The sequence below is a fragment of the Protomyces lactucae-debilis genome, assembly GCF_002105105.1.
Source record: "Protomyces lactucae-debilis strain 12-1054 chromosome Unknown BCR37scaffold_5, whole genome shotgun sequence".
Lineage (NCBI taxonomy): Eukaryota > Fungi > Ascomycota > Taphrinomycetes > Taphrinales > Protomycetaceae > Protomyces > Protomyces lactucae-debilis.
The window spans coordinates 469,320-494,174 of NW_024467997.1; the positions used below are offsets into that span (position 1 = coordinate 469,320).

Here is a 24,855-nt window from a genome sequence, read left to right on the forward strand (position 1 = left end):
TCGCCTTTTTGTTTGGGTATGCGACGCGACTCGTTTGATAGGCCGATCGCAACGGGGACACGTAGTCTTTGCGTAACGTCCCTTGTGTGTGGTACGCCAGCTGGACTGATGCGCGCACTGTTGAGGCCTGAATGCGACTAGGAAAGCGCAGAGGCGGCGATGATTTGACCTGTGCTGACGGGGGTGAGGGGGAAGTTGCTTGATTGTGGGTGGAGTTGTGTTGAGGGCGGGCGCTTTCTGGTGTGCAACAACCAAACAGCAGAGAGCAGACGGCGTGTAGACTCAATCCAGCTCAGACGCAGGCAGGGTTAGGCAGTGCTTACACAAGGGCCGTCGCCTGATTGTCAGCATCACAATTGCAGTGCTATAAAAGCTAAGATATATGGGTGGGAAGCTAATCAAGTCGTGTAGCATCGAGTAACAAAGCCTGACACACTGAGGTCAGTTCTGAATAAGTCGGCATCTCGCTTCTGTGTAAGCGCCTGAACCTTGTCAATAAAAAGGCCAAGGCTTGTCGAATGTTGGGTCTTGGCCTTGATCTTGCCCTGGATACTGCCATTGATTCTGCCGCTGGTGTTGGCCTTGGTTTTGCCCTTCGCCTGGTCCTGGATTCTGCGGCTGACTTGTCCCTGCCGCTGGATCTTGCTCTTGGTCCGATCCTATGCCTTGCCACTGACTTGTCCCTGCGGCTGGATCCTGCCATCGGTGTGGCTCTTGGTACGCCCCGTGAGATGACCCAGCAGCCGAGTTGTAACCATATTGATCATCTTGGGCATCGTGGCCGTAGTAGAATTCCTGAATTTGCGGATCGTTTTGGTACGCAGGCCAATTCAACGGATTGTCCTCGACAGGAAGCCGTGCCATAGAATATTGCTCGACATCAGCATTTGGAAGAGGCACGCATTGCTCAAAGTTGATTGGACAGATTCCTTCTCGGTGTCCCGAGGATGAGCCTTGTCCAGGAGCAGGCATATTTTGAAGACACTCTGCACTAAATGAATCTCCCAATATCTCAGCTGCAAAGGCTGAATAATACACCACGGTGTCGTCACTGTCAAGGTGGAATGGATCTGCCGTGTTGTTGAACTGCTGACAAGGATCATGCTCCGAAGTTCCATAGATTTGATGCGGCTGCTGATGCGACGATCCAACAACTTGTCCGTGAGAGGACACTTGAGACCGACAAATTTGCCACTTCACAGTCATTTCTTTGTGGCCTTCGCATTGCTCAGGTTCTGGCGGCCCTGATCTCCCACTCTTAAAACAAAGGCATGCATTTGCGTTTGTGGCCTTTCGCTTCAAGCCGCAGTTGAATCCCATTGCGTTGACCTCGTAATGCCTCGCGAACCATGTGGCAGACTCGCTCGTTGGGACCATAAGTTTCGCGATGTTTTCAATGCTACACCTTCCGACGGGTTTGCAGGAAAACCAGCGTTCGGGTATGCCAGGCTTTTGTAATTTTTTTAATTTCACCTCTGGCGAGACGTAATATTGGACTGACTGGCCTTTCCCAATTGGTGATACTATAATCCTTGTCATCAAAATCGCCGGCAGGTGGAGAGTGAGTTCACAAGCGCATGTTGATAATCGAAAAGGACATTTCAGGTATCCACAGAGATCTCCTGGCTCATGAATGACGGTGACTCTGCTGCACAGTGTAAAAGATCGAGCTTGCAAACATTTCGAGGACCAGGACGGTATGATCTGAGGGAATTCACCATAAAGCCTTTTTGCATAGCTGCTCAGCTCTCGCTCACATTGAGACTTGCAATACTCCTCCCCCTCTTTTGATCCAGAACCTCGAGGAAGGGTTTTTTCCCAGCCAGACTTCAGCAATCCGAGAAATGAAAACGAAGCGTTGTAGCAGAGAGGATTTTGGAAGAGAAAGTCCCCGGCAGGAAACACGTTCTTTTTACCAAACCAGTTCTGGAGCTGTTGATAGTCAGGAGGATGATAATCAGACACAGCATCACTTGCACCTCCTTCGACAGGATCTTTGCCTTTACCCTTGTCGCGAGCAGCCTCTCCAGAAGCGCTCGACAGGGGTCCAAGAGCTTGTAACGACAGCATGAGATGCGTCAATGCTGCGAGAATAGTCAAGAACGACAGAATTGCTTTGAGACATGATGCAGCAGTAGACTCGCGCGAGAAAATGATCATCTCAGGAGGCAGAAGTAGCCGCAGACGACAGACAGTATGTAGTTGCAGTCTGACTTGCTCGACTGGCGGATGTTGTTGAGCAGTCAGTAAAGTACAGAGGAGTAGGGCTTGGCTTGCTACTTTGTCTCCCTGGCACATATCGTGTGCTTTCACGTGTTGGTCACCCCTTAGTCTTCAAAATGGGAAATAAGGACCATGAGCGTCTTCTCTGCTCCTCATCCGTATTCTGCCGCAGCTGCTTGATCACGGACAATTCACGTCATCACGGTATTACGCATCATTCCAAATAGATGTGATGGCGTTTTCCACTATAGAGGCATTTTGGGGTGTTGTGAGAATGAGGTGTGAAGTTGCCGATTCCGACCCCTTTGATTCAGCCTTCCTCCTGCATGATCATCCTATTGATCCTTCAGCTGTGTGCTCAAACTGACTTTTCCCTTTTGGTCCTGGACAATTTGAGTCCGGAAGGTCACAAGGACTGAACTCTTTGATACGGATCTTTCTGAAGCTGTGCTGCCACGCAGCAGTGTCTTCTCTTCGTTCGCGACCCGGAACACATGCGACAGTCGTGCTCCTTAATTCAAGATATGCACTTTCGACAAACATACAACGATTCCCGTCATTGTAGTTTGCCGTCACTGACGACAAGCCCACGTTCGACTCGGGGTTATGCGCTGGGACAGTAGGTATAGGCAGCTACGAGGTGTCAAAGCTGCAGTACATGTGGCCATACTCTCACATTTGGAGGACACCGATCCTGTTGCGTCATGGAGTCAGCTTCAATCGAATGAACGGCGTTGATAGGTCAATACAAAGTCGTTGATGTCCAGACCTTTGTGAGGTTGAAAGGCTTGCAAGTCAACCTTGGCTTCACGTGTAGAAAGTACTACCACAATAGCTTGGTGATATAATTGCTTGACTCGGGAAACTACTGGAAGCACGACGAATCACAAACAGCATCTGTAGCCGAGCAATCGCAAGTGCAACAGAAGGAGCTGTTTTGTGAATGAATGAAAAGCGAAGGGGGAGCCAAGAGCGGCGTGCGCAAGCGCGTCACACTTCGAAAGACCAGACGCGATATGGCTGTGATAGCTCCAAGAGTGAACCTATAGCCCGTGGGCCGGAGTGCGAGCAGCCCAGCCAGGCTTTAGAATCGCAGCGCCCCTAGTACTTCGAGCCGTGCGTTCATCTCAAGTCCAATGTTGCAGCCCACCTCGTAGGCGGATTTTCAGGTGCGAGAGAGCAAACAATTTGAGAGCCTGAAGCAGTCAGCGGAGCATAATCCCTCTGGTTGAAGAACAGCAACCTGGCCGCGCAAGGAAACGTGAAGGTCGCGCATGCAACATATGTTTTCAATGAAAGCATGAAAGTCCATCTGGCGTTTCAGCACATCCACAAGTTCATCCAATTCGCATTTGCATGAACACGCACAATTCTTCTTTGCAGCGCCAGCTTGATTTTGACGGACGCGAAGCGTGGCGATGAGGCGACCAGATAGTCCCGCCGGCACTTGTTGATAAGTTGATGGGTACGGAGCTTGAAATGAGACCGAGCGAGCCCCTCGGCACACTGCCATAGAACTCACCCATACCAAGAGAAGTAGAGGATGTGAGGCTAGGCACAGCATTGATGGGCGTCAGATCCGGTTTATCCTTGACGTATCTCGAAAGTCGGCTGTGCTGCATCGAACCACTACTGCCTGTTGACTTGCTGCTCGATGACAAAGTTGCGGGCGGTGTTGACACATCCACACCGTTGCTGCTGGTCGAGCTCTTGGCGGGTGTGATGTCAAAGATAACTTGACTGTATGCCGCAACGGACGCCATCTTTGAGCGCGCTTTCGCGGCATTGTTGCTGGAGTTGAAGCTGGCCTTACCCATACGCTAGTCATGTTAGCTACTGTCCACCAAGATATTTTGAAGCACATACCTCGCCTTGAAGCACATACCTCGCCTTGCTCTTCCTTCAACGATGACTCAATGTAGCCATCGACGAAAGTAGACGACCCGGCAGATTCGCGTGTCGCCAAGTCTCTATAAAGTTGTCGACAGTTGAGCACTGCGGCTTGCGGGATTGTTGCTGTGTATCTTGCGACGCTGATCCACCGGAGGACTTGCGCGGTGAGGGGGAAGTTGCTTGATTGTGGGTGGAGTTGTGTTGAGGGCGGGCGCTTTCTGGTGTGCAACAACCAACAGCAGAGAGCAGACGGCTTGTAGACTCAATCCAGCTCAGACGCAGACAGGGTTAGACAGTGCTCACACAAGGGCCGTCGCCTGATTGTCAGCATCACAATTGCAGTGCTATAAAAGCTAAGATATATGGGTGGGAAGCTAATCAAGTCGTGTAGCATCGAGTAACAAAGCCTGACACACTGAGGTCAGTTCTGAATAAGTCGGCATCTCGCTTCTGTGTAAGCGCCTGAACCTTGTCAATAAAAAGGCCAAGGCTTGTCGAATGTTGGGTCTTGGCCTTGATCTTGCCCTGGATACTGCCATTGATTCTGCCGCTGGTGTTGGCCTTGGTTTTGCCCTTCGCCTGGTCCTGGATTCTGCGGCTGACTTGTCCCTGCCGCTGGATCTTGCTCTTGGTCCGATCCTATGCCTTGCCACTGACTTGTCCCTGCGGCTGGATCCTGCCATCGGTGTGGCTCTTGGTACGCCCCGTGAGATGACCCAGCAGCCGAGTTGTAACCATATTGATCATCTTGGGCATCGTGGCCGTAGTAGAATTCCTGAATTTGCGGATCGTTTTGGTACGCAGGCCAATTCAACGGATTGTCCTCGACAGGAAGCCGTGCCATAGAATATTGCTCGACATCAGCATTTGGAAGAGGCACGCATTGCTCAAAGTTGATTGGACAGATTCCTTCTCGGTGTCCCGAGGATGAGCCTTGTCCAGGAGCAGGCATATTTTGAAGACACTCTGCACTAAATGAATCTCCCAATATCTCAGCTGCAAAGGCTGAATAATACACCACGGTGTCGTCACTGTCAAGGTGGAATGGATCTGCCGTGTTGTTGAACTGCTGACAAAGATCATGCACCGAAGTTCCATAGATCTCATGCGACTGCTGACGCGACGAACCACCAACTTGTCCGTGAGTGGACACTTGCAGCTGAGACCGACAATCTATTTTTGCCAGAGTCATGTCATTGTGTTTTTGGCAGCTTCCAGGTATATCAGAGCATAAGCAACCACTGAAGGTGAGCAGCGTCGCACTGCACTCGAAATTCTTGTTTGTGACCTTGTGAGTCTCCTCCATCCATGTGGTCGACTCGCTTGATGGAAGCACATATTCTGCGATGTTCTCAATGTTACAATTTCCGCGGGATGAGCATGAAAAAGCGTGATTTGGTATTTTACGCCTCAAAATCTCTTTTTTTTCAACCTCTGGCGAAATGTAATATTGGCCTGTACGTCCTCCCTTGATTGGTCTTGCTGTGATTCTCGTCATGAAGATAGCCGGGAGGTGAAGAGTGAATCTACAAGCGCATGTTGATGATCGATAAGGACATGCCAGGAATCCACAATGAGCTCCCGGATCATGAATGACGGTCACTCTGCTGCCCAGTGAAAAGTATTTAGACCTCACACATGACTTTGACGTTTTGAGGTCAGATCTAAACATTTGATAAACCTTCAGTGCATGATTCTGCAGCTCGAGCTCGCAGTGTCTGGCGCAATACTTCTCTCTCGTTTTTGGATCTGACCTCTGATCATAAGGAAGTGTTCTTTCCCAGCCAGTCTTCCGCAGTCCAAGGAATGAAAAAGAAGCACTGTAGCAGAGAGGACGAGCCGCAGGTGTGGGCCCGGCAAGAAACAGGTTCGTTTGACCAAACCAACTCCGGAGTTGTTCACTCGAGATGGCGTCATCAAACACAGCTTCACTTGTACCTCCCTGGACAGGATCTTTGCCTTTACCCTTGTCGCGAGCAGCCTCTCCAGAAGCACTCGACGGGTGTCCAAGAGCTTGTAACGACAGCATGAGATGCATCAATGCTGCGAGAATAGTCAAGAACGACAAAATTGCTCTGAGACATGATGCAGCAGTAGACTCGCGCGAGAAAATGATCATCTCAGGAGGCAAAAGTAGCCGCAGACGACAGACAGTATGTAGTTGCAGTCTGACTTGCTCGACTGGCGGATGTTGTTGAGCAGTCAGTAAAGTACAGAGGAGTAGGGCTTGGCTTGCTACTTTGTCTCCCTGGCACATATCGTGTGCTTTCACGTGTTGGTCACCCCTTAGTCTTCAAAATGGGAAATAAGGACCATGAGCGTCTTCTCTGCTCCTCATCCGTATTCTGCCGCAGCTGCTTGATCACGGACAATTCACGTCATCACGGTATTACGCATCATTCCAAATAGATGTGATGGCGTTTTCCACTATAGAGGCATTTTGGGGTGTTGTGAGAATGAGGTGTGAAGTTGCCGATTCCGACCCCTTTGATTCAGCCTTCCTCCTGCATGATCATCCTATTGATCCTTCAGCTGTGTGCTCAAACTGACTTTTCCCTTTTGGTCCTGGACAATTTGAGTCCGGAAGGTCACAAGGACTGAACTCTTTGATACGGATCTTTCTGAAGCTGTGCTGCCACGCAGCAGTGTCTTCTCTTCGTTCGCGACCCGGAACACATGCGACAGTCGTGCTCCTTAATTCAAGATATGCACTTTCGACAAACATACAACGATTCCCGTCATTGTAGTTTGCCGTCACTGACGACAAGCCCACGTTCGACTCGGGGTTATGCGCTGGGACAGTAGGTATAGGCAGCTACGAGGTGTCAAAGCTGCAGTACATGTGGCCATACTCTCACATTTGGAGGACACCGATCCTGTTGCGTCATGGAGTCAGCTTCAATCGAATGAACGGCGTTGATAGGTCAATACAAAGTCGTTGATGTCCAGACCTTTGTGAGGTTGAAAGGCTTGCAAGTCAACCTTGGCTTCACGTGTAGAAAGTACTACCACAATAGCTTGGTGATATAATTGCTTGACTCGGGAAACTACTGGAAGCACGACGAATCACAAACAGCATCTGTAGCCGAGCAATCGCAAGTGCAACAGAAGGAGCTGTTTTGTGAATGAATGAAAAGCGAAGGGGGAGCCAAGAGCGGCGTGCGCAAGCGCGTCACACTTCGAAAGACCAGACGCGATATGGCTGTGATAGCTCCAAGAGTGAACCTATAGCCCGTGGGCCGGAGTGCGAGCAGCCCAGCCAGGCTTTAGAATCGCAGCGCCCCTAGTACTTCGAGCCGTGCGTTCATCTCAAGTCCAATGTTGCAGCCCACCTCGTAGGCGGATTTTCAGGTGCGAGAGAGCAAACAATTTGAGAGCCTGAAGCAGTCAGCGGAGCATAATCCCTCTGGTTGAAGAACAGCAACCTGGCCGCGCAAGGAAACGTGAAGGTCGCGCATGCAACATATGTTTTCAATGAAAGCATGAAAGTCCATCTGGCGTTTCAGCACATCCACAAGTTCATCCAATTCGCATTTGCATGAACACGCACAATTCTTCTTTGCAGCGCCAGCTTGATTTTGACGGACGCGAAGCGTGGCGATGAGGCGACCAGATAGTCCCGCCGGCACTTGTTGATAAGTTGATGGGTACGGAGCTTGAAATGAGACCGAGCGAGCCCCTCGGCACACTGCCATAGAACTCACCCATACCAAGAGAAGTAGAGGATGTGAGGCTAGGCACAGCATTGATGGGCGTCAGATCCGGTTTATCCTTGACGTATCTCGAAAGTCGGCTGTGCTGCATCGAACCACTACTGCCTGTTGACTTGCTGCTCGATGACAAAGTTGCGGGCGGTGTTGACACATCCACACCGTTGCTGCTGGTCGAGCTCTTGGCGGGTGTGATGTCAAAGATAACTTGACTGTATGCCGCAACGGACGCCATCTTTGAGCGCGCTTTCGCGGCATTGTTGCTGGAGTTGAAGCTGGCCTTACCCATACGCTAGTCATGTTAGCTACTGTCCACCAAGATATTTTGAAGCACATACCTCGCCTTGAAGCACATACCTCGCCTTGCTCTTCCTTCAACGATGACTCAATGTAGCCATCGACGAAAGTAGACGACCCGGCAGATTCGCGTGTCGCCAAGTCTCTATAAAGTTGTCGACAGTTGAGCACTGCGGCTTGCGGGATTGTTGCTGTGTATCTTGCGACGCTGATCCACCGGAGGACTTGCGCGGTGAGGGGGAAGTTGCTTGATTGTGGGTGGAGTTGTGTTGAGGGCGGGCGCTTTCTGGTGTGCAACAACCAACAGCAGAGAGCAGACGGCTTGTAGACTCAATCCAGCTCAGACGCAGACAGGGTTAGACAGTGCTCACACAAGGGCCGTCGCCTGATTGTCAGCATCACAATTGCAGTGCTATAAAAGCTAAGATATATGGGTGGGAAGCTAATCAAGTCGTGTAGCATCGAGTAACAAAGCCTGACACACTGAGGTCAGTTCTGAATAAGTCGGCATCTCGCTTCTGTGTAAGCGCCTGAACCTTGTCAATAAAAAGGCCAAGGCTTGTCGAATGTTGGGTCTTGGCCTTGATCTTGCCCTGGATACTGCCATTGATTCTGCCGCTGGTGTTGGCCTTGGTTTTGCCCTTCGCCTGGTCCTGGATTCTGCGGCTGACTTGTCCCTGCCGCTGGATCTTGCTCTTGGTCCGATCCTATGCCTTGCCACTGACTTGTCCCTGCGGCTGGATCCTGCCATCGGTGTGGCTCTTGGTACGCCCGTGAGATGACCCAGCAGCCGAGTTGTAACCATATTGATCATCTTGGGCATCGTGGCCGTAGTAGAATTCCTGAATTTGCGGATCGTTTTGGTACGCAGGCCAATTCAACGGATTGTCCTCGACAGGAAGCCGTGCCATAGAATATTGCTCGACATCAGCATTTGGAAGAGGCACGCATTGCTCAAAGTTGATTGGACAGATTCCTTCTCGGTGTCCCGAGGATGAGCCTTGTCCAGGAGCAGGCATATTTTGAAGACACTCTGCACTAAATGAATCTCCCAATATCTCAGCTGCAAAGGCTGAATAATACACCACGGTGTCGTCACTGTCAAGGTGGAATGGATCTGCCGTGTTGTTGAACTGCTGACAAAGATCATGCACCGAAGTTCCATAGATCTCATGCGACTGCTGACGCGACGAACCACCAACTTGTCCGTGAGTGGACACTTGCAGCTGAGACCGACAATCTATTTTTGCCAGAGTCATGTCATTGTGTTTTTGGCAGCTTCCAGGTATATCAGAGCATAAGCAACCACTGAAGGTGAGCAGCGTCGCACTGCACTCGAAATTCTTGTTTGTGACCTTGTGAGTCTCCTCCATCCATGTGGTCGACTCGCTTGATGGAAGCACATATTCTGCGATGTTCTCAATGTTACAATTTCCGCGGGATGAGCATGAAAAAGCGTGATTTGGTATTTTACGCCTCAAAATCTCTTTTTTTTCAACCTCTGGCGAAATGTAATATTGGCCTGTACGTCCTCCCTTGATTGGTCTTGCTGTGATTCTCGTCATGAAGATAGCCGGGAGGTGAAGAGTGAATCTACAAGCGCATGTTGATGATCGATAAGGACATGCCAGGAATCCACAATGAGCTCCCGGATCATGAATGACGGTCACTCTGCTGCCCAGTGAAAAGTATTTAGACCTCACACATGACTTTGACGTTTTGAGGTCAGATCTAAACATTTGATAAACCTTCAGTGCATGATTCTGCAGCTCGAGCTCGCAGTGTCTGGCGCAATACTTCTCTCTCGTTTTTGGATCTGACCTCTGATCATAAGGAAGTGTTCTTTCCCAGCCAGTCTTCCGCAGTCCAAGGAATGAAAAAGAAGCACTGTAGCAGAGAGGACGAGCCGCAGGTGTGGGCCCGGCAAGAAACAGGTTCGTTTGACCAAACCAACTCCGGAGTTGTTCACTCGAGATGGCGTCATCAAACACAGCTTCACTTGTACCTCCCTGGACAGGATCTTTGCCTTTACCCTTGTCGCGAGCAGCCTCTCCAGAAGCACTCGACGGGTGTCCAAGAGCTTGTAACGACAGCATGAGATGCATCAATGCTGCGAGAATAGTCAAGAACGACAAAATTGCTCTGAGACATGATGCAGCAGTAGACTCGCGCGAGAAAATGATCATCTCAGGAGGCAAAAGTAGCCGCAGACGACAGACAGTATGTAGTTGCAGTCTGACTTGCTCGACTGGCGGATGTTGTTGAGCAGTCAGTAAAGTACAGAGGAGTAGGGCTTGGCTTGCTACTTTGTCTCCCTGGCACATATCGTGTGCTTTCACGTGTTGGTCACCCCTTAGTCTTCAAAATGGGAAATAAGGACCATGAGCGTCTTCTCTGCTCCTCATCCGTATTCTGCCGCAGCTGCTTGATCACGGACAATTCACGTCATCACGGTATTACGCATCATTCCAAATAGATGTGATGGCGTTTTCCACTATAGAGGCATTTTGGGGTGTTGTGAGAATGAGGTGTGAAGTTGCCGATTCCGACCCCTTTGATTCAGCCTTCCTCCTGCATGATCATCCTATTGATCCTTCAGCTGTGTGCTCAAACTGACTTTTCCCTTTTGGTCCTGGACAATTTGAGTCCGGAAGGTCACAAGGACTGAACTCTTTGATACGGATCTTTCTGAAGCTGTGCTGCCACGCAGCAGTGTCTTCTCTTCGTTCGCGACCCGGAACACATGCGACAGTCGTGCTCCTTAATTCAAGATATGCACTTTCGACAAACATACAACGATTCCCGTCATTGTAGTTTGCCGTCACTGACGACAAGCCCACGTTCGACTCGGGGTTATGCGCTGGGACAGTAGGTATAGGCAGCTACGAGGTGTCAAAGCTGCAGTACATGTGGCCATACTCTCACATTTGGAGGACACCGATCCTGTTGCGTCATGGAGTCAGCTTCAATCGAATGAACGGCGTTGATAGGTCAATACAAAGTCGTTGATGTCCAGACCTTTGTGAGGTTGAAAGGCTTGCAAGTCAACCTTGGCTTCACGTGTAGAAAGTACTACCACAATAGCTTGGTGATATAATTGCTTGACTCGGGAAACTACTGGAAGCACGACGAATCACAAACAGCATCTGTAGCCGAGCAATCGCAAGTGCAACAGAAGGAGCTGTTTTGTGAATGAATGAAAAGCAAAGGGGGAGCCAAGAGCGGCGTGCGCAAGCGCGTCACACTTCGAAAGACCAGACGCGATATGGCTGTGATAGCTCCAAGAGTGAACCTATAGCCCGTGGGCCGGAGTGCGAGCAGCCCAGCCAGGCTTTAGAATCGCAGCGCCCCTAGTACTTCGAGCCGTGCGTTCATCTCAAGTCCAATGTTGCAGCCCACCTCGTAGGCGGATTTTCAGGTGCGAGAGAGCAAACAATTTGAGAGCCTGAAGCAGTCAGCGGAGCATAATCCCTCTGGTTGAAGAACAGCAACCTGGCCGCGCAAGGAAACGTGAAGGTCGCGCATGCAACATATGTTTTCAATGAAAGCATGAAAGTCCATCTGGCGTTTCAGCACATCCACAAGTTCATCCAATTCGCATTTGCATGAACACGCACAATTCTTCTTTGCAGCGCCAGCTTGATTTTGACGGACGCGAAGCGTGGCGATGAGGCGACCAGATAGTCCCGCCGGCACTTGTTGATAAGTTGATGGGTACGGAGCTTGAAATGAGACCGAGCGAGCCCCTCGGCACACTGCCATAGAACTCACCCATACCAAGAGAAGTAGAGGATGTGAGGCTAGGCACAGCATTGATGGGCGCCAGATCCGGTTTATCCTTGACGTATCTCGAAAGTCGGCTGTGCTGCATCGAACCACTACTGCCTGTTGACTTGCTGCTCGATGACAAAGTTGCGGGCGGTGTTGACACATCCACACCGTTGCTGCTGGTCGAGCTCTTGGCGGGTGTGATGTCAAAGATAACTTGACTGTATGCCGCAACGGACGCCATCTTTGAGCGCGCTTTCGCGGCATTGTTGCTGGAGTTGAAGCTGGCCTTACCCATACGCTAGTCATGTTAGCTACTGTCCACCAAGATATTTTGAAGCACATACCTCGCCTTGAAGCACATACCTCGCCTTGCTCTTCCTTCAACGATGACTCAATGTAGCCATCGACGAAAGTAGACGACCCGGCAGATTCGCGTGTCGCCAAGTCTCTATAAAGTTGTCGACAGTTGAGCACTGCGGCTTGCGGGATTGTTGCTGTGTATCTTGCGACGCTGATCCACCGGAGGACTTGCGCGGTGAGGGGGAAGTTGCTTGATTGTGGGTGGAGTTGTGTTGAGGGCGGGCGCTTTCTGGTGTGCAACAACCAACAGCAGAGAGCAGACGGCTTGTAGACTCAATCCAGCTCAGACGCAGACAGGGTTAGACAGTGCTCACACAAGGGCCGTCGCCTGATTGTCAGCATCACAATTGCAGTGCTATAAAAGCTAAGATATATGGGTGGGAAGCTAATCAAGTCGTGTAGCATCGAGTAACAAAGCCTGACACACTGAGGTCAGTTCTGAATAAGTCGGCATCTCGCTTCTGTGTAAGCGCCTGAACCTTGTCAATAAAAAGGCCAAGGCTTGTCGAATGTTGGGTCTTGGCCTTGATCTTGCCCTGGATACTGCCATTGATTCTGCCGCTGGTGTTGGCCTTGGTTTTGCCCTTCGCCTGGTCCTGGATTCTGCGGCTGACTTGTCCCTGCCGCTGGATCTTGCTCTTGGTCCGATCCTATGCCTTGCCACTGACTTGTCCCTGCGGCTGGATCCTGCCATCGGTGTGGCTCTTGGTACGCCCCGTGAGATGACCCAGCAGCCGAGTTGTAACCATATTGATCATCTTGGGCATCGTGGCCGTAGTAGAATTCCTGAATTTGCGGATCGTTTTGGTACGCAGGCCAATTCAACGGATTGTCCTCGACAGGAAGCCGTGCCATAGAATATTGCTCGACATCAGCATTTGGAAGAGGCACGCATTGCTCAAAGTTGATTGGACAGATTCCTTCTCGGTGTCCCGAGGATGAGCCTTGTCCAGGAGCAGGCATATTTTGAAGACACTCTGCACTAAATGAATCTCCCAATATCTCAGCTGCAAAGGCTGAATAATACACCACGGTGTCGTCACTGTCAAGGTGGAATGGATCTGCCGTGTTGTTGAACTGCTGACAAAGATCATGCACCGAAGTTCCATAGATCTCATGCGACTGCTGACGCGACGAACCACCAACTTGTCCGTGAGTGGACACTTGCAGCTGAGACCGACAATCTATTTTTGCCAGAGTCATGTCATTGTGTTTTTGGCAGCTTCCAGGTATATCAGAGCATAAGCAACCACTGAAGGTGAGCAGCGTCGCACTGCACTCGAAATTCTTGTTTGTGACCTTGTGAGTCTCCTCCATCCATGTGGTCGACTCGCTTGATGGAAGCACATATTCTGCGATGTTCTCAATGTTACAATTTCCGCGGGATGAGCATGAAAAAGCGTGATTTGGTATTTTACGCCTCAAAATCTCTTTTTTTTCAACCTCTGGCGAAATGTAATATTGGCCTGTACGTCCTCCCTTGATTGGTCTTGCTGTGATTCTCGTCATGAAGATAGCCGGGAGGTGAAGAGTGAATCTACAAGCGCATGTTGATGATCGATAAGGACATGCCAGGAATCCACAATGAGCTCCCGGATCATGAATGACGGTCACTCTGCTGCCCAGTGAAAAGTATTTAGACCTCACACATGACTTTGACGTTTTGAGGTCAGATCTAAACATTTGATAAACCTTCAGTGCATGATTCTGCAGCTCGAGCTCGCAGTGTCTGGCGCAATACTTCTCTCTCGTTTTTGGATCTGACCTCTGATCATAAGGAAGTGTTCTTTCCCAGCCAGTCTTCCGCAGTCCAAGGAATGAAAAAGAAGCACTGTAGCAGAGAGGACGAGCCGCAGGTGTGGGCCCGGCAAGAAACAGGTTCGTTTGACCAAACCAACTCCGGAGTTGTTCACTCGAGATGGCGTCATCAAACACAGCTTCACTTGTACCTCCCTGGACAGGATCTTTGCCTTTACCCTTGTCGCGAGCAGCCTCTCCAGAAGCACTCGACGGGTGTCCAAGAGCTTGTAACGACAGCATGAGATGCATCAATGCTGCGAGAATAGTCAAGAACGACAAAATTGCTCTGAGACATGATGCAGCAGTAGACTCGCGCGAGAAAATGATCATCTCAGGAGGCAAAAGTAGCCGCAGACGACAGACAGTATGTAGTTGCAGTCTGACTTGCTCGACTGGCGGATGTTGTTGAGCAGCCAGTAAAGTACAGAGGAGTAGGGCTTGGCTTGCTACTTTGTCTCCCTGGCACATATCGTGTGCTTTCACGTGTTGGTCACCCCTTAGTCTTCAAAATGGGAAATAAGGACCATGAGCGTCTTCTCTGCTCCTCATCCGTATTCTGCCGCAGCTGCTTGATCACGGACAATTCACGTCATCACGGTATTACGCATCATTCCAAATAGATGTGATGGCGTTTTCCACTATAGAGGCATTTTGGGGTGTTGTGAGAATGAGGTGTGAAGTTGCCGATTCCGACCCCTTTGATTCAGCCTTCCTCCTGCATGATCATCCTATTGATCCTTCAGCTGTGTGCTCAAACTGACTTTTCCCTTTTGGTCCTGGACAATTCGAGTCCGGAAGGTCACAAGGACCGAAATCTTTGATACGGATCTTTCTGAAGCTGTGCTTCCACGCAGCAGTGTCTCCTCTTCGTTCGCGACCAGGAACACCTTCGACAATCGTGCTCCCTAAACAAAAATATTTTCTTTCAACAATAGTTACAATACACAACGATTCCCGTCATTGCAGTTTGCCGTTACTGACGACAAACTACGATGACGATATGTCACGCCAGCATTGTGAGATGATGCTGGAGAAGAAGGTCTAACAAAGCATGCTTTCTAAAATTAGACCTGCATGGTACACTGCTTGCACATTGTAGGTCCTGGTGTTTAAATCCCTGGGCACTTGAAATAGAAACATGCTTTGATCACGTTGAGATGCAATCTACATCTAATCTGTCGGCCTGTCGAGATATCACGCAATGATAACAATTGCAGCTAGTGTCAATGTACTTATGAAATTGAACTTAAACAAACAGCAAGCTTGAAGTTGCAAATTAGCAGTCGCAAGCATGAGCCGGCGGATTGGTCATCACATGAACGTTCGAGGTTCATTTTCCTTTGTATTGAAGCTTTCCAGGAACATCTGCATTTGCAAATCATATTCGGTATCTTCAAGCTCTTGGCATTGCTGTCCAGAAGTAGAACACTGACCCATAGTGGAATCTGTGGCTACGCAGTGATTGACGGTAGTGCCGAACTGGTCCATGTTGCGGTAGAGCTCCAGACACTCATCAACCAGGAAATCGTCTGTCGTGTTGACAATCTGCTGGGAATGCCCTTGACCAGAATGTGGCATCAGTAGCTGCCCATGATTGAGGCCACCTTCCCTGGAGGAAGGCAACGCTGGCTCTTGCAGTTGACTTTGACAATGTCCAGCTGTGAAGGTTTGTGCTTGGCAATGCCATGTTAAGAAATCCATGTTGTGAATATGGCATAGTTGCGGATCTGGGAGAGGTCTATGCCCATTTACCATTTGTGACTTTTTGGACCGTTTGGAGCACGCACAGGGATTGCGATCAGTCTCGCAAGGGCGTCGTTCTTGAACAATCTCGGAAGCCACTTGCACCCAGACAACTTGATTATTTGGGCGAAAGATGTGCGGGCCCAAGAACTCTGGAATGAGTCGGTCGATCGAACACTCACCCTTGCCGGCGGTCAAGAATTCGAGGAGCCGACTCGACTCTAGTCGTTGATGGCTGACACGTGGCGATACGTGATAAAAAACTGCATCGCCAAAGCGGACTTTTGACCACAGAACAGAGTCAAGCTTGAGATCGAATTGACAAGCGCATGGAGATCCTGGAAACAAGCATCTGCCTGAAGCGAGCTCCGGGCAATAGAGACTTGCCGGATGAGTGATGGTCCACTTGGAGCACAACTTGAACCAGCGATTTTTGATGCATTTTGGAAGCCCCTGGCCAGGCTTGTCATCCCATCTTGCAAAATGCCCCGACAGCGCTTGTGCATACTCCTTCAATTCTTTTGCACACCAGTCCGCGCAAAGTTTCTGCAACATGACCTCGTCATCAGCTGAGCTCTTCTGCGGGTTCATTGCTACCCAGAGGGGTTCCATCATGCCAACAAATGTGAACTTTGAATCGTAACAAAACTCCTCACCCGTTTTTGCGACAAAGATTTCATCGCGAGAGAATTGATCGAGCAGAGCCTTGCCTTGAGCTGCGGTCAATGGTACCCTCCAAGCTGTCTGGCCAGTTCCAGTGTTGTAGTCAACAGATTTGCCCTTATTGCCGTCTCGAACAGGCTCTGCAATTGTGGTCGCGAGCTGGAAGAAATGCAGCAAAATGGTGATATTTGTCAACAATACCAGCACTTTGAACATGATCGACGGAGACCTCGAGCTGGCATGCATTGTTCTAGGTTGTGCAGCGCTGAATGTGTTTCGCCAGTTGTTGGATGTGTCGATGTTCTTGCAGCAAATACAACGATGGGTCAAATATTCTAAATTGCCAGCGTGGCATAAAATTTGGGCGGAGCAATTGAACCTCTACGTGGCTACGTGGCCAGCTGCTAGTGCTCAGAGCCACAGTCAAGACTAGACAATAAACACCAACACTAAAGACAGTACGAGAATGTAGTCTAGCGTCAAGCGCAGAGAACTTTTCACTTTCTTCGACTCATCTCCTTGATGGTCTTGAGCATATTATCGCGTACCTCCACAACGAGCCTGTCAACATCGGCAGCTGTCAAATCTTTCGTCTCAATGGGTTCGAGTACCTTGACTGGGATGACGCCAGATTCGAGATGCTTGCGCTTCCAGCTAAACACATGACTGTAGTTGCCAACAACAATCGGGACAATCGGCACGCCTGCTTGAATGGCGAGATGGAAGCATCCTTTTTTGAAGGGCAGCAAATCCGCTTCTGTGAACGCTGAACGTGTGCCTTCTGGGAAGATCCAAACATTTTGCTTTTCCTCCTTGATTTGTCGAACAGCCGTATCAAAGGATGCCACGGCATTCTTGCGGTTTGCGCGATCAATAAAGACAGTACCACTGAGTGTCATGAATTGTCCCAGGAATGGCATATACTTGAGCTCCTTCTTACTCGTGACTGATGTGTGTTTTGGAAACATCCTTCCGAGCATCAAGACATCCAGCTCTGTTTGGTGGTTGGAGATGAAGATGGCCGGCCGCGTTGACATGCGCTCCTCATTCTCCACGGTGAAGCTGATACCGAGCATGGGAGATAGCAATAAATCAAATGATCGAGCAACAGTCCATTGACTGAGAGATTTGAGGCCAATGACTTTGAAGACGAGGGATGCCAAGACGCCATACGAAGCGCACACGATCATGGTGACAATGGCAGTGGCATAGCGCGCAATAAACCGAGTTGCCTTGAAACGTGGGCCAAGCAGGGCGAATGTAAAGAAAGCCAGGCCGGTATAGCCAAAGTAAGTGGAGAGTGCCATGTTGCGTGCTGCTGGCCTGCGGCGAAGAGTATTGGACGTCGCCGTTGTTGGTTGCAGTGTGTTGCTGGTCGCCTTTTCGATGAAGCGACTTGAGTGGCTGATGCTTGTGGGCACAAGCAGGTGTTTGCCAAACAGATGACGCTGGGAGATGCCTGCGATGGTCCGCTCCCGGATGGTGGTGTACCGTGGTGATGGTGGTCGTGGATGTCTGCGGTGAAGAGGCGGAGACACGGCAGCAGCAGACGAGATGGAAATGAATTGGCTATAGTAGTATAGATCAGTAGATTGGCTTTAGATCAGTAGATTGGCTGGTGAAGAGGCATGAAGGAGACATCAGCTCGCCGTCGCTGCAATCTTGAGCCCAATCTGCTCGACCGAGTGCGTCAAAGCAGCCAGCTTCGTCATGACAGCAACAAGCGCCGGATCCTGTGACTCGACACGCACATGCTCCACGACACGTACGTCCCGGCCTCTGAACCGTACAAAGCCACCATGATGGGCTTCACCGCCTCCTCCTTGACTTCCGCTAGCTAGTCTGTTGATTTTGGCAAAGACATTGGAACTCTGTTTGCGGTCTTGTAGTAGGTAGACATCAGCGACGAGTGATGCGTCACGGATACAAAGGTCCATAGCAACAGGCTCTTCCAATATTGGTGAGAAGCGAGTGCCTGGCAGCTCAGCCAGTGGGAAAGTCTCTGTCAGCTTCGGTTCCTTGAGACAGGCCGATGCTTCTCGCAAGTTGTCAAGGAGATCATCCACGACGCGTTTCGCAGTATCTGGCTGCAACGCATGTTGACAACTTGCAATGGAGATGTCCACTAGATGCGCGACTTCTGCAACTTGTGGAAGGGTCATGGCCTTGTCTGCATTCAACGCAACACGCTGTGCAGAGAGACCAGGCAGTCGTATTCTGAAATCGCCCTTGACGAGAAGACTTCCCTGTCGCGTCACCAAACCCTTAAGCCGTTCTGTTTCCCTTGAAGTGAGCGGCAGTGTGGTATCTGCATGTTGCAGCAATTCTCTACATTCTTGCAAGCCTTCCAGCACAGGCGGCAGGGAGCGCGGAAAGATGTGCGTAAAGAGCCATTGACGTTCTCGTTCGAGGTGTGCTTTTTCTTCTGTCAAGGTCGGTGCTTGGGCTGGCAGTGTTGCCATCATCTTGTAGCAAGCTTGATGAGCAAATCAGAGCTAGGAAAGGTCAATGAGTAGATATGTAATGCAGAGTAGCTACAGCTGATGCCTGGGGATGTAGTGGTATGAGTATGTGCTGCAACTTGGGGACAAACAAAAATGATGGACGATGCAGGAGCAGGACTTGGGGCCTGATGAGTGAGTGATGAGCAGGGACAGAGAGCAGATCAGTTCCAGAGACCATAAGGACCATCGACTGCTTTCCATAGCCTCACTGTACCATCCTCACTGCCTGTGGCATAAAGTCCACCATCGGGACTATAGCTCACAGTGTGGATGGGCCCATGATGACCCTTGTAGACTTCAAGCTCCTCTCCCGATGCAAAGTCATACACCCTGACCCACAATTCAGACGATCCACCCGTCACAAAGCGTGTCCGTTGCGGGTTGAGCGAGACCGCAGACACATCATACGCAGTCTCAACGCATTTGGCTGTTTCGTGTGTATTTGGATCCAGAAAGTAGACATTCTTGCCAGCTGTAGAGGTGATGTAGCCTTCTGCCATTTCCAATGAAGTAATAGCAGCCTGATCTTTTGCCTGCCAGGTAGCGACTTCTTTTTGTGCTCGTAAATCCCAGAATCTGACAATCTTGTCGTCGCCTGCAGACAAGACAATATGTCCCCCTGCTTCTTTCCGTTTATCCCATACAACACTGCGGATATTGCCTGTGTGTCCTGCTAACTCGCACACGGCGTCTTCTGAGCGTAGATCAAAGACGCGTACTTTCTTCTCCTGTCCGCCCGTCAGGATCTGTGTCGCAGCTGCATTGAAATCAACCGAGCGGACAATATGGTTGTGTGCATAGGTATGCATGGCTGTACCTTTGTAGGTATCCCAGACTTTTGCCGAAAAGTCTGCAGAACCAGTAACGGCGAGGGATGCGTCTTTTGAGAGTTTTGCACTCCAAGTCGCGCCCTTGTGTCCTGTAGTGTGTAAGCTTAGATGGTCAAGCAGATGATAGCGTTACCCATGAATGTACCGATCCAATCACCCGTGGTGCCGTCTCTGAGCATGGGATTGCCATCCTTGCAGGCGGTGATGAAGACATTCTCTGCGAAATGGAGATGAGTGACGGGCCTTGTATGGCCGGAGCAGGTGAGAGGTGTGACGCGTGTTGCTGACGCTGCTGGAGTCGTCGCAGTCGTGGTCGTCGCTTCAGGAGCACTGGATGCCTGTTGGCCATTGATCGCCTCCATGCTCTCTCTCTCACTCTCTATCTGCCTCGTCTCCTCCTTCCCTGCAGCCTCTCGCCTAGCCTTGGTCCTAGCCTTGGTCCTGGTCCTGGTGTTGTCTCTGGCTCCTTTTCACATCTTCCCTCCACCACACACCACACATCCCCTCAGCTCTCACTCAGCAGGATCACTCGTCTCCCTGTACACGGCCCTGTATCCAGCTTCTCTAATACTCCTACACTCCCTTCACTATCCTCATTCATGTCTGCAGCGCTAGAAAAGTCACTCGACGAAATCATCGGCGAAAACCCAAAACAACACGGCAGCAACAGACGTAACGGTGGGTCCGGTGGCCCTGCACGTCGTCGAGAAACCGGAGGTCCGCGTCGTTCAGGCGGAGGCAGCGGTGGCGGTGGCGGTCGTGATCGTAATCCTGGCAGAATCGCGTCAACGCCGTACAGCCGTGATTCTGGACCGCGTCGTCGTTCTAGATCGCGTTCAGGCTCACCACAGCGTTGGCAGCATGATCGTGCGGATTCTGGACGTCGTGGTGTGAGTCGTGATCGTGGTGGCCGTGGCGGTGGTACTATCGTGGTGACGAACTTGCAGTATGAGATTGATGAGAGCCAGGTGGAGCACATCTTTGATGCTGTTGGTCGCATCACCCGTGTCAACCTCGTCTCTGACCGTGCTGGGAGGTATACCAATCTTTTCGGCATTTGTTCAAGGGAAGCTAACAAACTACTAGATCTACAGGCAAGTGCTATGTTGACTATGAACGCAGAAACGACGCACTTGAAGCCGTTCGCCAATTCGACACACGTCTGTGCGGTGGCCAGCGTCTCCAGGTTGAGTTGATTACACTCCCTCAAAAGAACAACGATCTCGGTAGCAGATTGCGATTCGATTCTGATAACTATGAACGTCCTGGCCGTGGTCAATCTGGCCGCGGTGGTGACAGCAGGCAAGGAGGAGAACGCGGTGGCCGGGGTGATCGTCGAGGTGGCAGAAAAGATGCTGCTGCTGCAGGTGCTGGCGGCAGTGGTAAGCGTGTTCGTCGTGGGCCTGCGACTGCTGAGCAGCTGGATGCCGAACTGGATGCCTACCTCAATGCAAAAACTCCGAGCCATTCTGAAGGTGTTGCTGGGGGAGATGCTCCTGCTGGCGGTGATGCTGATGGCATGCAGGTGGACTAGACCTTCCACATGGCCCCTTCCCTCTTTGTACGCTACTCCTTTTTGGCTTTTACCTCTTCTATTCTACTCTTCTGCTGCTTTCCTCTGTGTCACCTCATAGGCCTCTCTCTCCTGCTGCTTCCAGCCTACTCCCCTCTGTGTCACGTTGTTTCTGTAGCATTTCCTCAAATTTGTCAGCGCAACTCAACAAAAGACGTCAGCATCAACCCATCCCCAGTCTTGACAGCTCGTCCAGAGCCAGGGCGCATCCACAGCAGCACAGGCCCATGTCGCACTAGGATCGCCCTGCTTTTCCGATCTCAAGGCCCCCAAGAATGAGTGCAGACTTGCTCGGCGCAGAGCTCGAGGACGAGTACATCATTGAAGCAGCAGCGCAAGAACGAGCTCCCCTCCTTGGCCATAGACGCACAGAGCATCACGATGGGTCAGTCGATGGGAAAGAAAGGGACAGCAACCTTGACTTGCTCTGGTACCGCAAACCGAACCTCTACTGGCTCTTGCCGCCCTTCATCTTTACTGCTACAATGAGCGGTGCGGCCATCACCCCGAGACTCTCGCTCATGGGTGACTTGCTCTGTCGCAATTACTACACTCAGCATTCACCAGGCTTGCTTGACCCGAACCTATCACTCATCCAAATCGGCCATCAAGTTGATTGTAATATTCCGGAAATCTCAGCTCGAATTGCAAGACTCTCAACAGGCATCAACATCCTCACAGGTGTCTTGTCTGCCCTGACAGCAGCAAAGTATGGTGCCTGGTCAGATCGTCATGGTCGGCGCTGGCCGTTGTTTGCCACCATGATTGGTGCGTTGTTGAATGATTTGTGCTACATTCTTGTTGCAAAGTACTATCGTACCCTACCGCTTGGCTTCCTATTCGTTGGTGCACTCTGTGATGGTCTTGCTGGATCCTTCATGAGTGCCATGGCAGCGACGTATGCCTATACGACCGATGTCGTGCCACCTGCTAGACGCGCTGTTGCATTCGGATACTTTCAATGCTGCTTCTATGCAGGCATTGCTCTAGGACCATCGCTCGGTGGCTATCTCGTCACCAAAACCAACAATGTCTTGACAATTTTCTACCTTGCCATGACGGTACATGCCATCTTTGCAGTGTATACGGCACTCTTGCTACCAGAGAGTCTATCGAGAACGCGAATGGATCAAGCTGCACGACGACACGTTCGAGACGTGGCTGCACGACGTGATGCATCCCTTGCATTGACAGACCCAGAACAATCAAAAGCTCAAGTGTCCTTTGCAAAGATGATGGAGAAGGCGAATATCTTCAAAGCACTCCGAGTCTTTTTCCCTCAACACAGCGCGCCAGCTATTCGACGCAACCTCAAGTTACTCGTTGGGATTGACTTGTGCTTACTCATGAATATGGGTTCCTTCACCGTCATCATCTTGTATGCAAAACTCATCTTTCGATGGCGAGACTTGGAACAAGGATACTTACTCTCCCTCATCGGTGGAAGTCGTGTGATTGTCCTCCTTGGCATCCTTCCCATCGTCGTCCGTCTCGTTCGTGGCAAACAACCAAAACGCACACCGGAAGAATGCGCAGCTGCCAATGCACAACGTGGGAATGAACCAGAAGGTGCAGATATGCTTGATATTTGGCTGATTCGTGGATCTCTCTTATTCGAGTCTGTGGCGTTTGCTTCCATGGCACTGGCAAAGACATCCGCTGGGTTCTACCTCGGTGGTGCGCTCTCAGGGTTCGCTGGTGTCGGCACACCGACTCTACAGAGTGCATTGACAAAACATGTATATGAAACGGAGACTGGCCAATTGCTAGGAGCAGTGGCACTCCTACAATCTTTGAATCGGGTGGCGTCACCGTTGTTGTTTGGGTTTTTGTATAGTTTGACGGTGAAGCGGATGCCGGCTGTGGTGTTTTGGTTGATTGCATCATTGATGCTGGGTGGGTTCTTGTTGTCGACTGGGTTGCGGCAGACGTCGAGGGATGATAAGCAGTTGCTTGCTGAGAATGATGATGATGTCGAGCAGAGCCATCTATACTAGTTCATAGTTATTTACAGGTCAATTTCGTTGTAGTCAACCAAGTGTATGAAAAGAATCGATTACTCGTCGTTAAGGGAGGCAGTAAAGCGTACGGAAAGATGAAGGAAAGGTCTAAAGGGGAAGGTCCTCAAGGAGAATTGACTGGAGCAGGTGAAGAAGGTTGAACACTTGCCAAATCACCATTCGATCCACTCTGTGCCAAGCGTGCCTCCAGGGACTTGAGTGCTTCTTCCTTGGCCAACAACTGCTGCCGCTTCTCACTGATTTCTCGCTGCACCTTGATTTCAATGTCCCGCAACTTCTCCTCCTCACGACGTAAATGCTCTTCCTTGATGCGAACTGCTTGAGACGCCATCTCCTCAGGTGCCACGGAGTCTTGACCATTTTGACCACTCACACCACGAGACAGACTCTCTGTACGGTAATTCTCATACAGGAAGTCTTGTGTGATTTCCTTGAGATCCGACAAGTGGGTTTGCAAGAGTGCAGAACGCAGGGATTGGAAGTCAGAGTGTCGTGGATCATCGACGTTGATGTAGCCCCAAGGATACACGCGAGCTCGAATCCGTTTCCCATCCACCTCAACCACATCCTCACTCCCAACGATTGCAAAGGGAAGTAATCCACGTAGTTCTGCATTCTCCTCAACTGTATCCTCGTCATCCTCTTCAATATCATAAGGGAAGTTGTAGATGGGGATCTTGTAGTGATCAATGTCCTCCATAATCAACTTTTTGGATTCAGCAAGTTCAGCAGGTGTCAGAGAGTCTGCTTTGCCAATAACAGGAATGACATTGACGCGCGGAGAGAGTCGTTTCATGCATTCGATATCGAGCTCTCGCAAGCCATGACCTGTTGGATGGATGAAGTAGAGACAGGCATGTACGCGAGAGTCTCGAAGACCTGGTCGTCGCTTGATACGGGATTCTTCAGCGAGAATATCGTCGTACTGCTTCTCCAGGAACTGCACAATTTCTGCAAAGCTAGTAGGGAGGTCAATACACTGCATGGTAGACAAGGGGGTTTGTTACCTTGGCTCATTATCAATAGCATCGCCAAAACCGGGTGTGTCGACAATCGTCAGCCCAATGCGCGCTCCTTCTTCGTCCAGCTCCACTTGCTGTGACTTGATTTGGATGGTTGGTTCCAAGTGCGCATCCTCTGGGTTGTCGCAAAACTGGTGGTCCAGGACAGGCTTGTTGCAGAGGGTATTGACAAAAGTTGTCCTTCCCGTGCCACTCGCACCCACCACCATCAACGTAAAGGATACCTGAGCAGTATTAGCACAGACACAGCGGTGAGGAGGATGCAACGGACCCCTTTCTTGACATTCTTTCTGCTTCTAGCGCGTGAGTAGTTCATCGTTGCTGGCCGTTTTGATCTGCACTCGTCCTATCTGTCGATGCAGTCACTTCTGGGCTTGTCGCACAGGCTCAAGCAAGCAGGACTGACTGACTGACGCAGCGTGTAGGGGAGGCCGATGCGTGCGTG

General features: G+C 50.5%; 14 protein-coding genes across 14 annotated transcripts; 2 read left to right on the forward strand and 12 right to left on the reverse strand.

Annotated features, from left to right (window-relative positions):
• Positions 1 to 254: 254 nt before the first annotated feature.
• BCR37DRAFT_377997 (uncharacterized protein) lies at positions 255 to 1,033 on the reverse strand. Its single transcript, XM_040868944.1, has one exon. The coding sequence runs from the start codon at positions 970 to 972 to the stop codon at positions 493 to 495; it is 480 nt and encodes a 159-aa protein (XP_040726803.1). The 5' UTR covers positions 973 to 1,033; the 3' UTR covers positions 255 to 492.
• A 2,411-nt stretch (positions 1,034 to 3,444) lies between these two features.
• Positions 3,445 to 4,309, reverse strand: BCR37DRAFT_257034 (uncharacterized protein). The gene is made up of 2 exons (XM_040866682.1): positions 4,090 to 4,309; positions 3,445 to 4,043 (listed from the first exon to the last, which is right to left on the reverse strand). The coding sequence occupies exon 2, from the start codon at positions 4,038 to 4,040 to the stop codon at positions 3,561 to 3,563; it is 480 nt and encodes a 159-aa protein (XP_040726804.1). The 5' UTR covers positions 4,041 to 4,043; positions 4,090 to 4,309; the 3' UTR covers positions 3,445 to 3,560.
• Positions 4,310 to 4,429: 120 nt separating this feature from the next.
• BCR37DRAFT_378000 (uncharacterized protein) lies at positions 4,430 to 5,954 on the reverse strand. The gene has a single exon (XM_040868945.1). It carries the CDS (start codon positions 5,786 to 5,788, stop codon positions 4,589 to 4,591), a length of 1,200 nt encoding a protein of 399 aa, XP_040726805.1. The 5' UTR covers positions 5,789 to 5,954; the 3' UTR covers positions 4,430 to 4,588.
• Positions 5,955 to 7,519: 1,565 nt separating this feature from the next.
• Positions 7,520 to 8,398, reverse strand: BCR37DRAFT_257050 (uncharacterized protein). The gene is made up of 2 exons (XM_040866683.1): positions 8,165 to 8,398; positions 7,520 to 8,118 (listed from the first exon to the last, which is right to left on the reverse strand). The coding sequence occupies exon 2, from the start codon at positions 8,113 to 8,115 to the stop codon at positions 7,636 to 7,638; it is 480 nt and encodes a 159-aa protein (XP_040726806.1). The 5' UTR covers positions 8,116 to 8,118; positions 8,165 to 8,398; the 3' UTR covers positions 7,520 to 7,635.
• Positions 8,399 to 8,504: 106 nt separating this feature from the next.
• Positions 8,505 to 10,028, reverse strand: BCR37DRAFT_378003 (uncharacterized protein). The gene is made up of 2 exons (XM_040868946.1): positions 8,926 to 10,028; positions 8,505 to 8,884 (listed from the first exon to the last, which is right to left on the reverse strand). Exons 1-2 carry the CDS (start codon positions 9,860 to 9,862, stop codon positions 8,664 to 8,666), a joined length of 1,158 nt encoding a protein of 385 aa, XP_040726807.1. The 5' UTR covers positions 9,863 to 10,028; the 3' UTR covers positions 8,505 to 8,663.
• Positions 10,029 to 11,507: 1,479 nt separating this feature from the next.
• On the reverse strand, positions 11,508 to 12,476 carry BCR37DRAFT_257073 (uncharacterized protein). The gene is made up of 2 exons (XM_040866684.1): positions 12,239 to 12,476; positions 11,508 to 12,192 (listed from the first exon to the last, which is right to left on the reverse strand). The coding sequence occupies exons 1-2, from the start codon at positions 12,253 to 12,255 to the stop codon at positions 11,538 to 11,540; spliced, it is 672 nt and encodes a 223-aa protein (XP_040726808.1). The 5' UTR covers positions 12,256 to 12,476; the 3' UTR covers positions 11,508 to 11,537.
• A 102-nt stretch (positions 12,477 to 12,578) lies between these two features.
• Positions 12,579 to 14,103, reverse strand: BCR37DRAFT_378005 (uncharacterized protein). The gene has a single exon (XM_040868947.1). It carries the CDS (start codon positions 13,935 to 13,937, stop codon positions 12,738 to 12,740), a length of 1,200 nt encoding a protein of 399 aa, XP_040726809.1. The 5' UTR covers positions 13,938 to 14,103; the 3' UTR covers positions 12,579 to 12,737.
• A 1,098-nt stretch (positions 14,104 to 15,201) lies between these two features.
• Positions 15,202 to 16,779, reverse strand: BCR37DRAFT_378006 (uncharacterized protein). Its single transcript, XM_040868948.1, has one exon. The coding sequence runs from the start codon at positions 16,704 to 16,706 to the stop codon at positions 15,366 to 15,368; it is 1,341 nt and encodes a 446-aa protein (XP_040726810.1). The 5' UTR covers positions 16,707 to 16,779; the 3' UTR covers positions 15,202 to 15,365.
• A 41-nt stretch (positions 16,780 to 16,820) lies between these two features.
• Positions 16,821 to 17,972, reverse strand: BCR37DRAFT_378007 (uncharacterized protein). The gene has a single exon (XM_040868949.1). The coding sequence runs from the start codon at positions 17,765 to 17,767 to the stop codon at positions 16,958 to 16,960; it is 810 nt and encodes a 269-aa protein (XP_040726811.1). The 5' UTR covers positions 17,768 to 17,972; the 3' UTR covers positions 16,821 to 16,957.
• A 38-nt stretch (positions 17,973 to 18,010) lies between these two features.
• Positions 18,011 to 19,025, reverse strand: BCR37DRAFT_257104 (RAVE subunit 2/Rogdi). The gene has a single exon (XM_040866685.1). It carries the CDS (start codon positions 18,923 to 18,925, stop codon positions 18,101 to 18,103), a length of 825 nt encoding a protein of 274 aa, XP_040726812.1. The 5' UTR covers positions 18,926 to 19,025; the 3' UTR covers positions 18,011 to 18,100.
• On the reverse strand, positions 18,956 to 20,251 carry BCR37DRAFT_378009 (WD40-repeat-containing domain protein). The gene is made up of 2 exons (XM_040868950.1): positions 19,928 to 20,251; positions 18,956 to 19,883 (listed from the first exon to the last, which is right to left on the reverse strand). The coding sequence occupies exons 1-2, from the start codon at positions 20,154 to 20,156 to the stop codon at positions 19,126 to 19,128; spliced, it is 987 nt and encodes a 328-aa protein (XP_040726813.1). The 5' UTR covers positions 20,157 to 20,251; the 3' UTR covers positions 18,956 to 19,125.
• Positions 20,025 to 21,404, forward strand: BCR37DRAFT_378010 (uncharacterized protein). The gene is made up of 2 exons (XM_040868951.1): positions 20,025 to 20,830; positions 20,881 to 21,404. The coding sequence occupies exons 1-2, from the start codon at positions 20,394 to 20,396 to the stop codon at positions 21,326 to 21,328; spliced, it is 885 nt and encodes a 294-aa protein (XP_040726814.1). The 5' UTR covers positions 20,025 to 20,393; the 3' UTR covers positions 21,329 to 21,404.
• An 81-nt stretch (positions 21,405 to 21,485) lies between these two features.
• Positions 21,486 to 23,428, forward strand: BCR37DRAFT_257107 (major facilitator superfamily domain-containing protein). Its single transcript, XM_040866686.1, has one exon. The coding sequence runs from the start codon at positions 21,643 to 21,645 to the stop codon at positions 23,362 to 23,364; it is 1,722 nt and encodes a 573-aa protein (XP_040726815.1). The 5' UTR covers positions 21,486 to 21,642; the 3' UTR covers positions 23,365 to 23,428.
• BCR37DRAFT_378014 (Septin) lies at positions 23,264 to 24,848 on the reverse strand. Its single transcript, XM_040868952.1, has 3 exons — positions 24,682 to 24,848; positions 24,396 to 24,634; positions 23,264 to 24,347 (listed from the first exon to the last, which is right to left on the reverse strand). The coding sequence occupies exons 1-3, from the start codon at positions 24,724 to 24,726 to the stop codon at positions 23,492 to 23,494; spliced, it is 1,140 nt and encodes a 379-aa protein (XP_040726816.1). The 5' UTR covers positions 24,727 to 24,848; the 3' UTR covers positions 23,264 to 23,491.
• Positions 24,849 to 24,855: the final 7 nt, after the last annotated feature.

What these genes read in the sequence shown, in the direction of transcription:
- BCR37DRAFT_257104 (XM_040866685.1), bottom strand. Translation starts at nt 18,925, where the DNA reads ATGATGGCAACACTGCCAGCCCAAGCACCGACCTTGACAGAAGAAAAA.
- BCR37DRAFT_377997 (XM_040868944.1), bottom strand. Translation starts at nt 972, where the DNA reads ATGCCTGCTCCTGGACAAGGCTCATCCTCGGGACACCGAGAAGGAATC.
- BCR37DRAFT_378010 (XM_040868951.1), top strand. Translation starts at nt 20,394, where the DNA reads ATGTCTGCAGCGCTAGAAAAGTCACTCGACGAAATCATCGGCGAAAAC. An exon ending in GTCTCTGACCGTGCTGGGAG is followed by an intron (nt 20,831 to 20,880) that starts GTATACCAATCT and finishes ACAAACTACTAG; the next exon opens with ATCTACAGGCAAGTGCTATG.
- BCR37DRAFT_378007 (XM_040868949.1), bottom strand. Translation starts at nt 17,767, where the DNA reads ATGGCACTCTCCACTTACTTTGGCTATACCGGCCTGGCTTTCTTTACA.
- BCR37DRAFT_378003 (XM_040868946.1), bottom strand. Translation starts at nt 9,862, where the DNA reads ATGTTTAGATCTGACCTCAAAACGTCAAAGTCATGTGTGAGGTCTAAA. An exon ending in TGCCCAAGATGATCAATATG is followed by an intron (nt 8,885 to 8,925) that starts GTTACAACTCGG and finishes GGGCGTACCAAG; the next exon opens with AGCCACACCGATGGCAGGAT.
- BCR37DRAFT_257034 (XM_040866682.1), bottom strand. Translation starts at nt 4,040, where the DNA reads ATGGGTAAGGCCAGCTTCAACTCCAGCAACAATGCCGCGAAAGCGCGC.
- BCR37DRAFT_378009 (XM_040868950.1), bottom strand. Translation starts at nt 20,156, where the DNA reads ATGGAGGCGATCAATGGCCAACAGGCATCCAGTGCTCCTGAAGCGACG. An exon ending in TTGGATCGGTACATTCATGG is followed by an intron (nt 19,884 to 19,927) that starts GTAACGCTATCA and finishes TACACACTACAG; the next exon opens with GACACAAGGGCGCGACTTGG.
- BCR37DRAFT_378000 (XM_040868945.1), bottom strand. Translation starts at nt 5,788, where the DNA reads ATGTTTAGATCTGACCTCAAAACGTCAAAGTCATGTGTGAGGTCTAAA.
- BCR37DRAFT_257107 (XM_040866686.1), top strand. Translation starts at nt 21,643, where the DNA reads ATGAGTGCAGACTTGCTCGGCGCAGAGCTCGAGGACGAGTACATCATT.
- BCR37DRAFT_378005 (XM_040868947.1), bottom strand. Translation starts at nt 13,937, where the DNA reads ATGTTTAGATCTGACCTCAAAACGTCAAAGTCATGTGTGAGGTCTAAA.
- BCR37DRAFT_378006 (XM_040868948.1), bottom strand. Translation starts at nt 16,706, where the DNA reads ATGCATGCCAGCTCGAGGTCTCCGTCGATCATGTTCAAAGTGCTGGTA.
- BCR37DRAFT_378014 (XM_040868952.1), bottom strand. Translation starts at nt 24,726, where the DNA reads ATGAACTACTCACGCGCTAGAAGCAGAAAGAATGTCAAGAAAGGG. An exon ending in GAAAGAATGTCAAGAAAGGG is followed by an intron (nt 24,635 to 24,681) that starts GTCCGTTGCATC and finishes AATACTGCTCAG; the next exon opens with GTATCCTTTACGTTGATGGT. An exon ending in GCTATTGATAATGAGCCAAG is followed by an intron (nt 24,348 to 24,395) that starts GTAACAAACCCC and finishes CCTCCCTACTAG; the next exon opens with CTTTGCAGAAATTGTGCAGT.
- BCR37DRAFT_257050 (XM_040866683.1), bottom strand. Translation starts at nt 8,115, where the DNA reads ATGGGTAAGGCCAGCTTCAACTCCAGCAACAATGCCGCGAAAGCGCGC.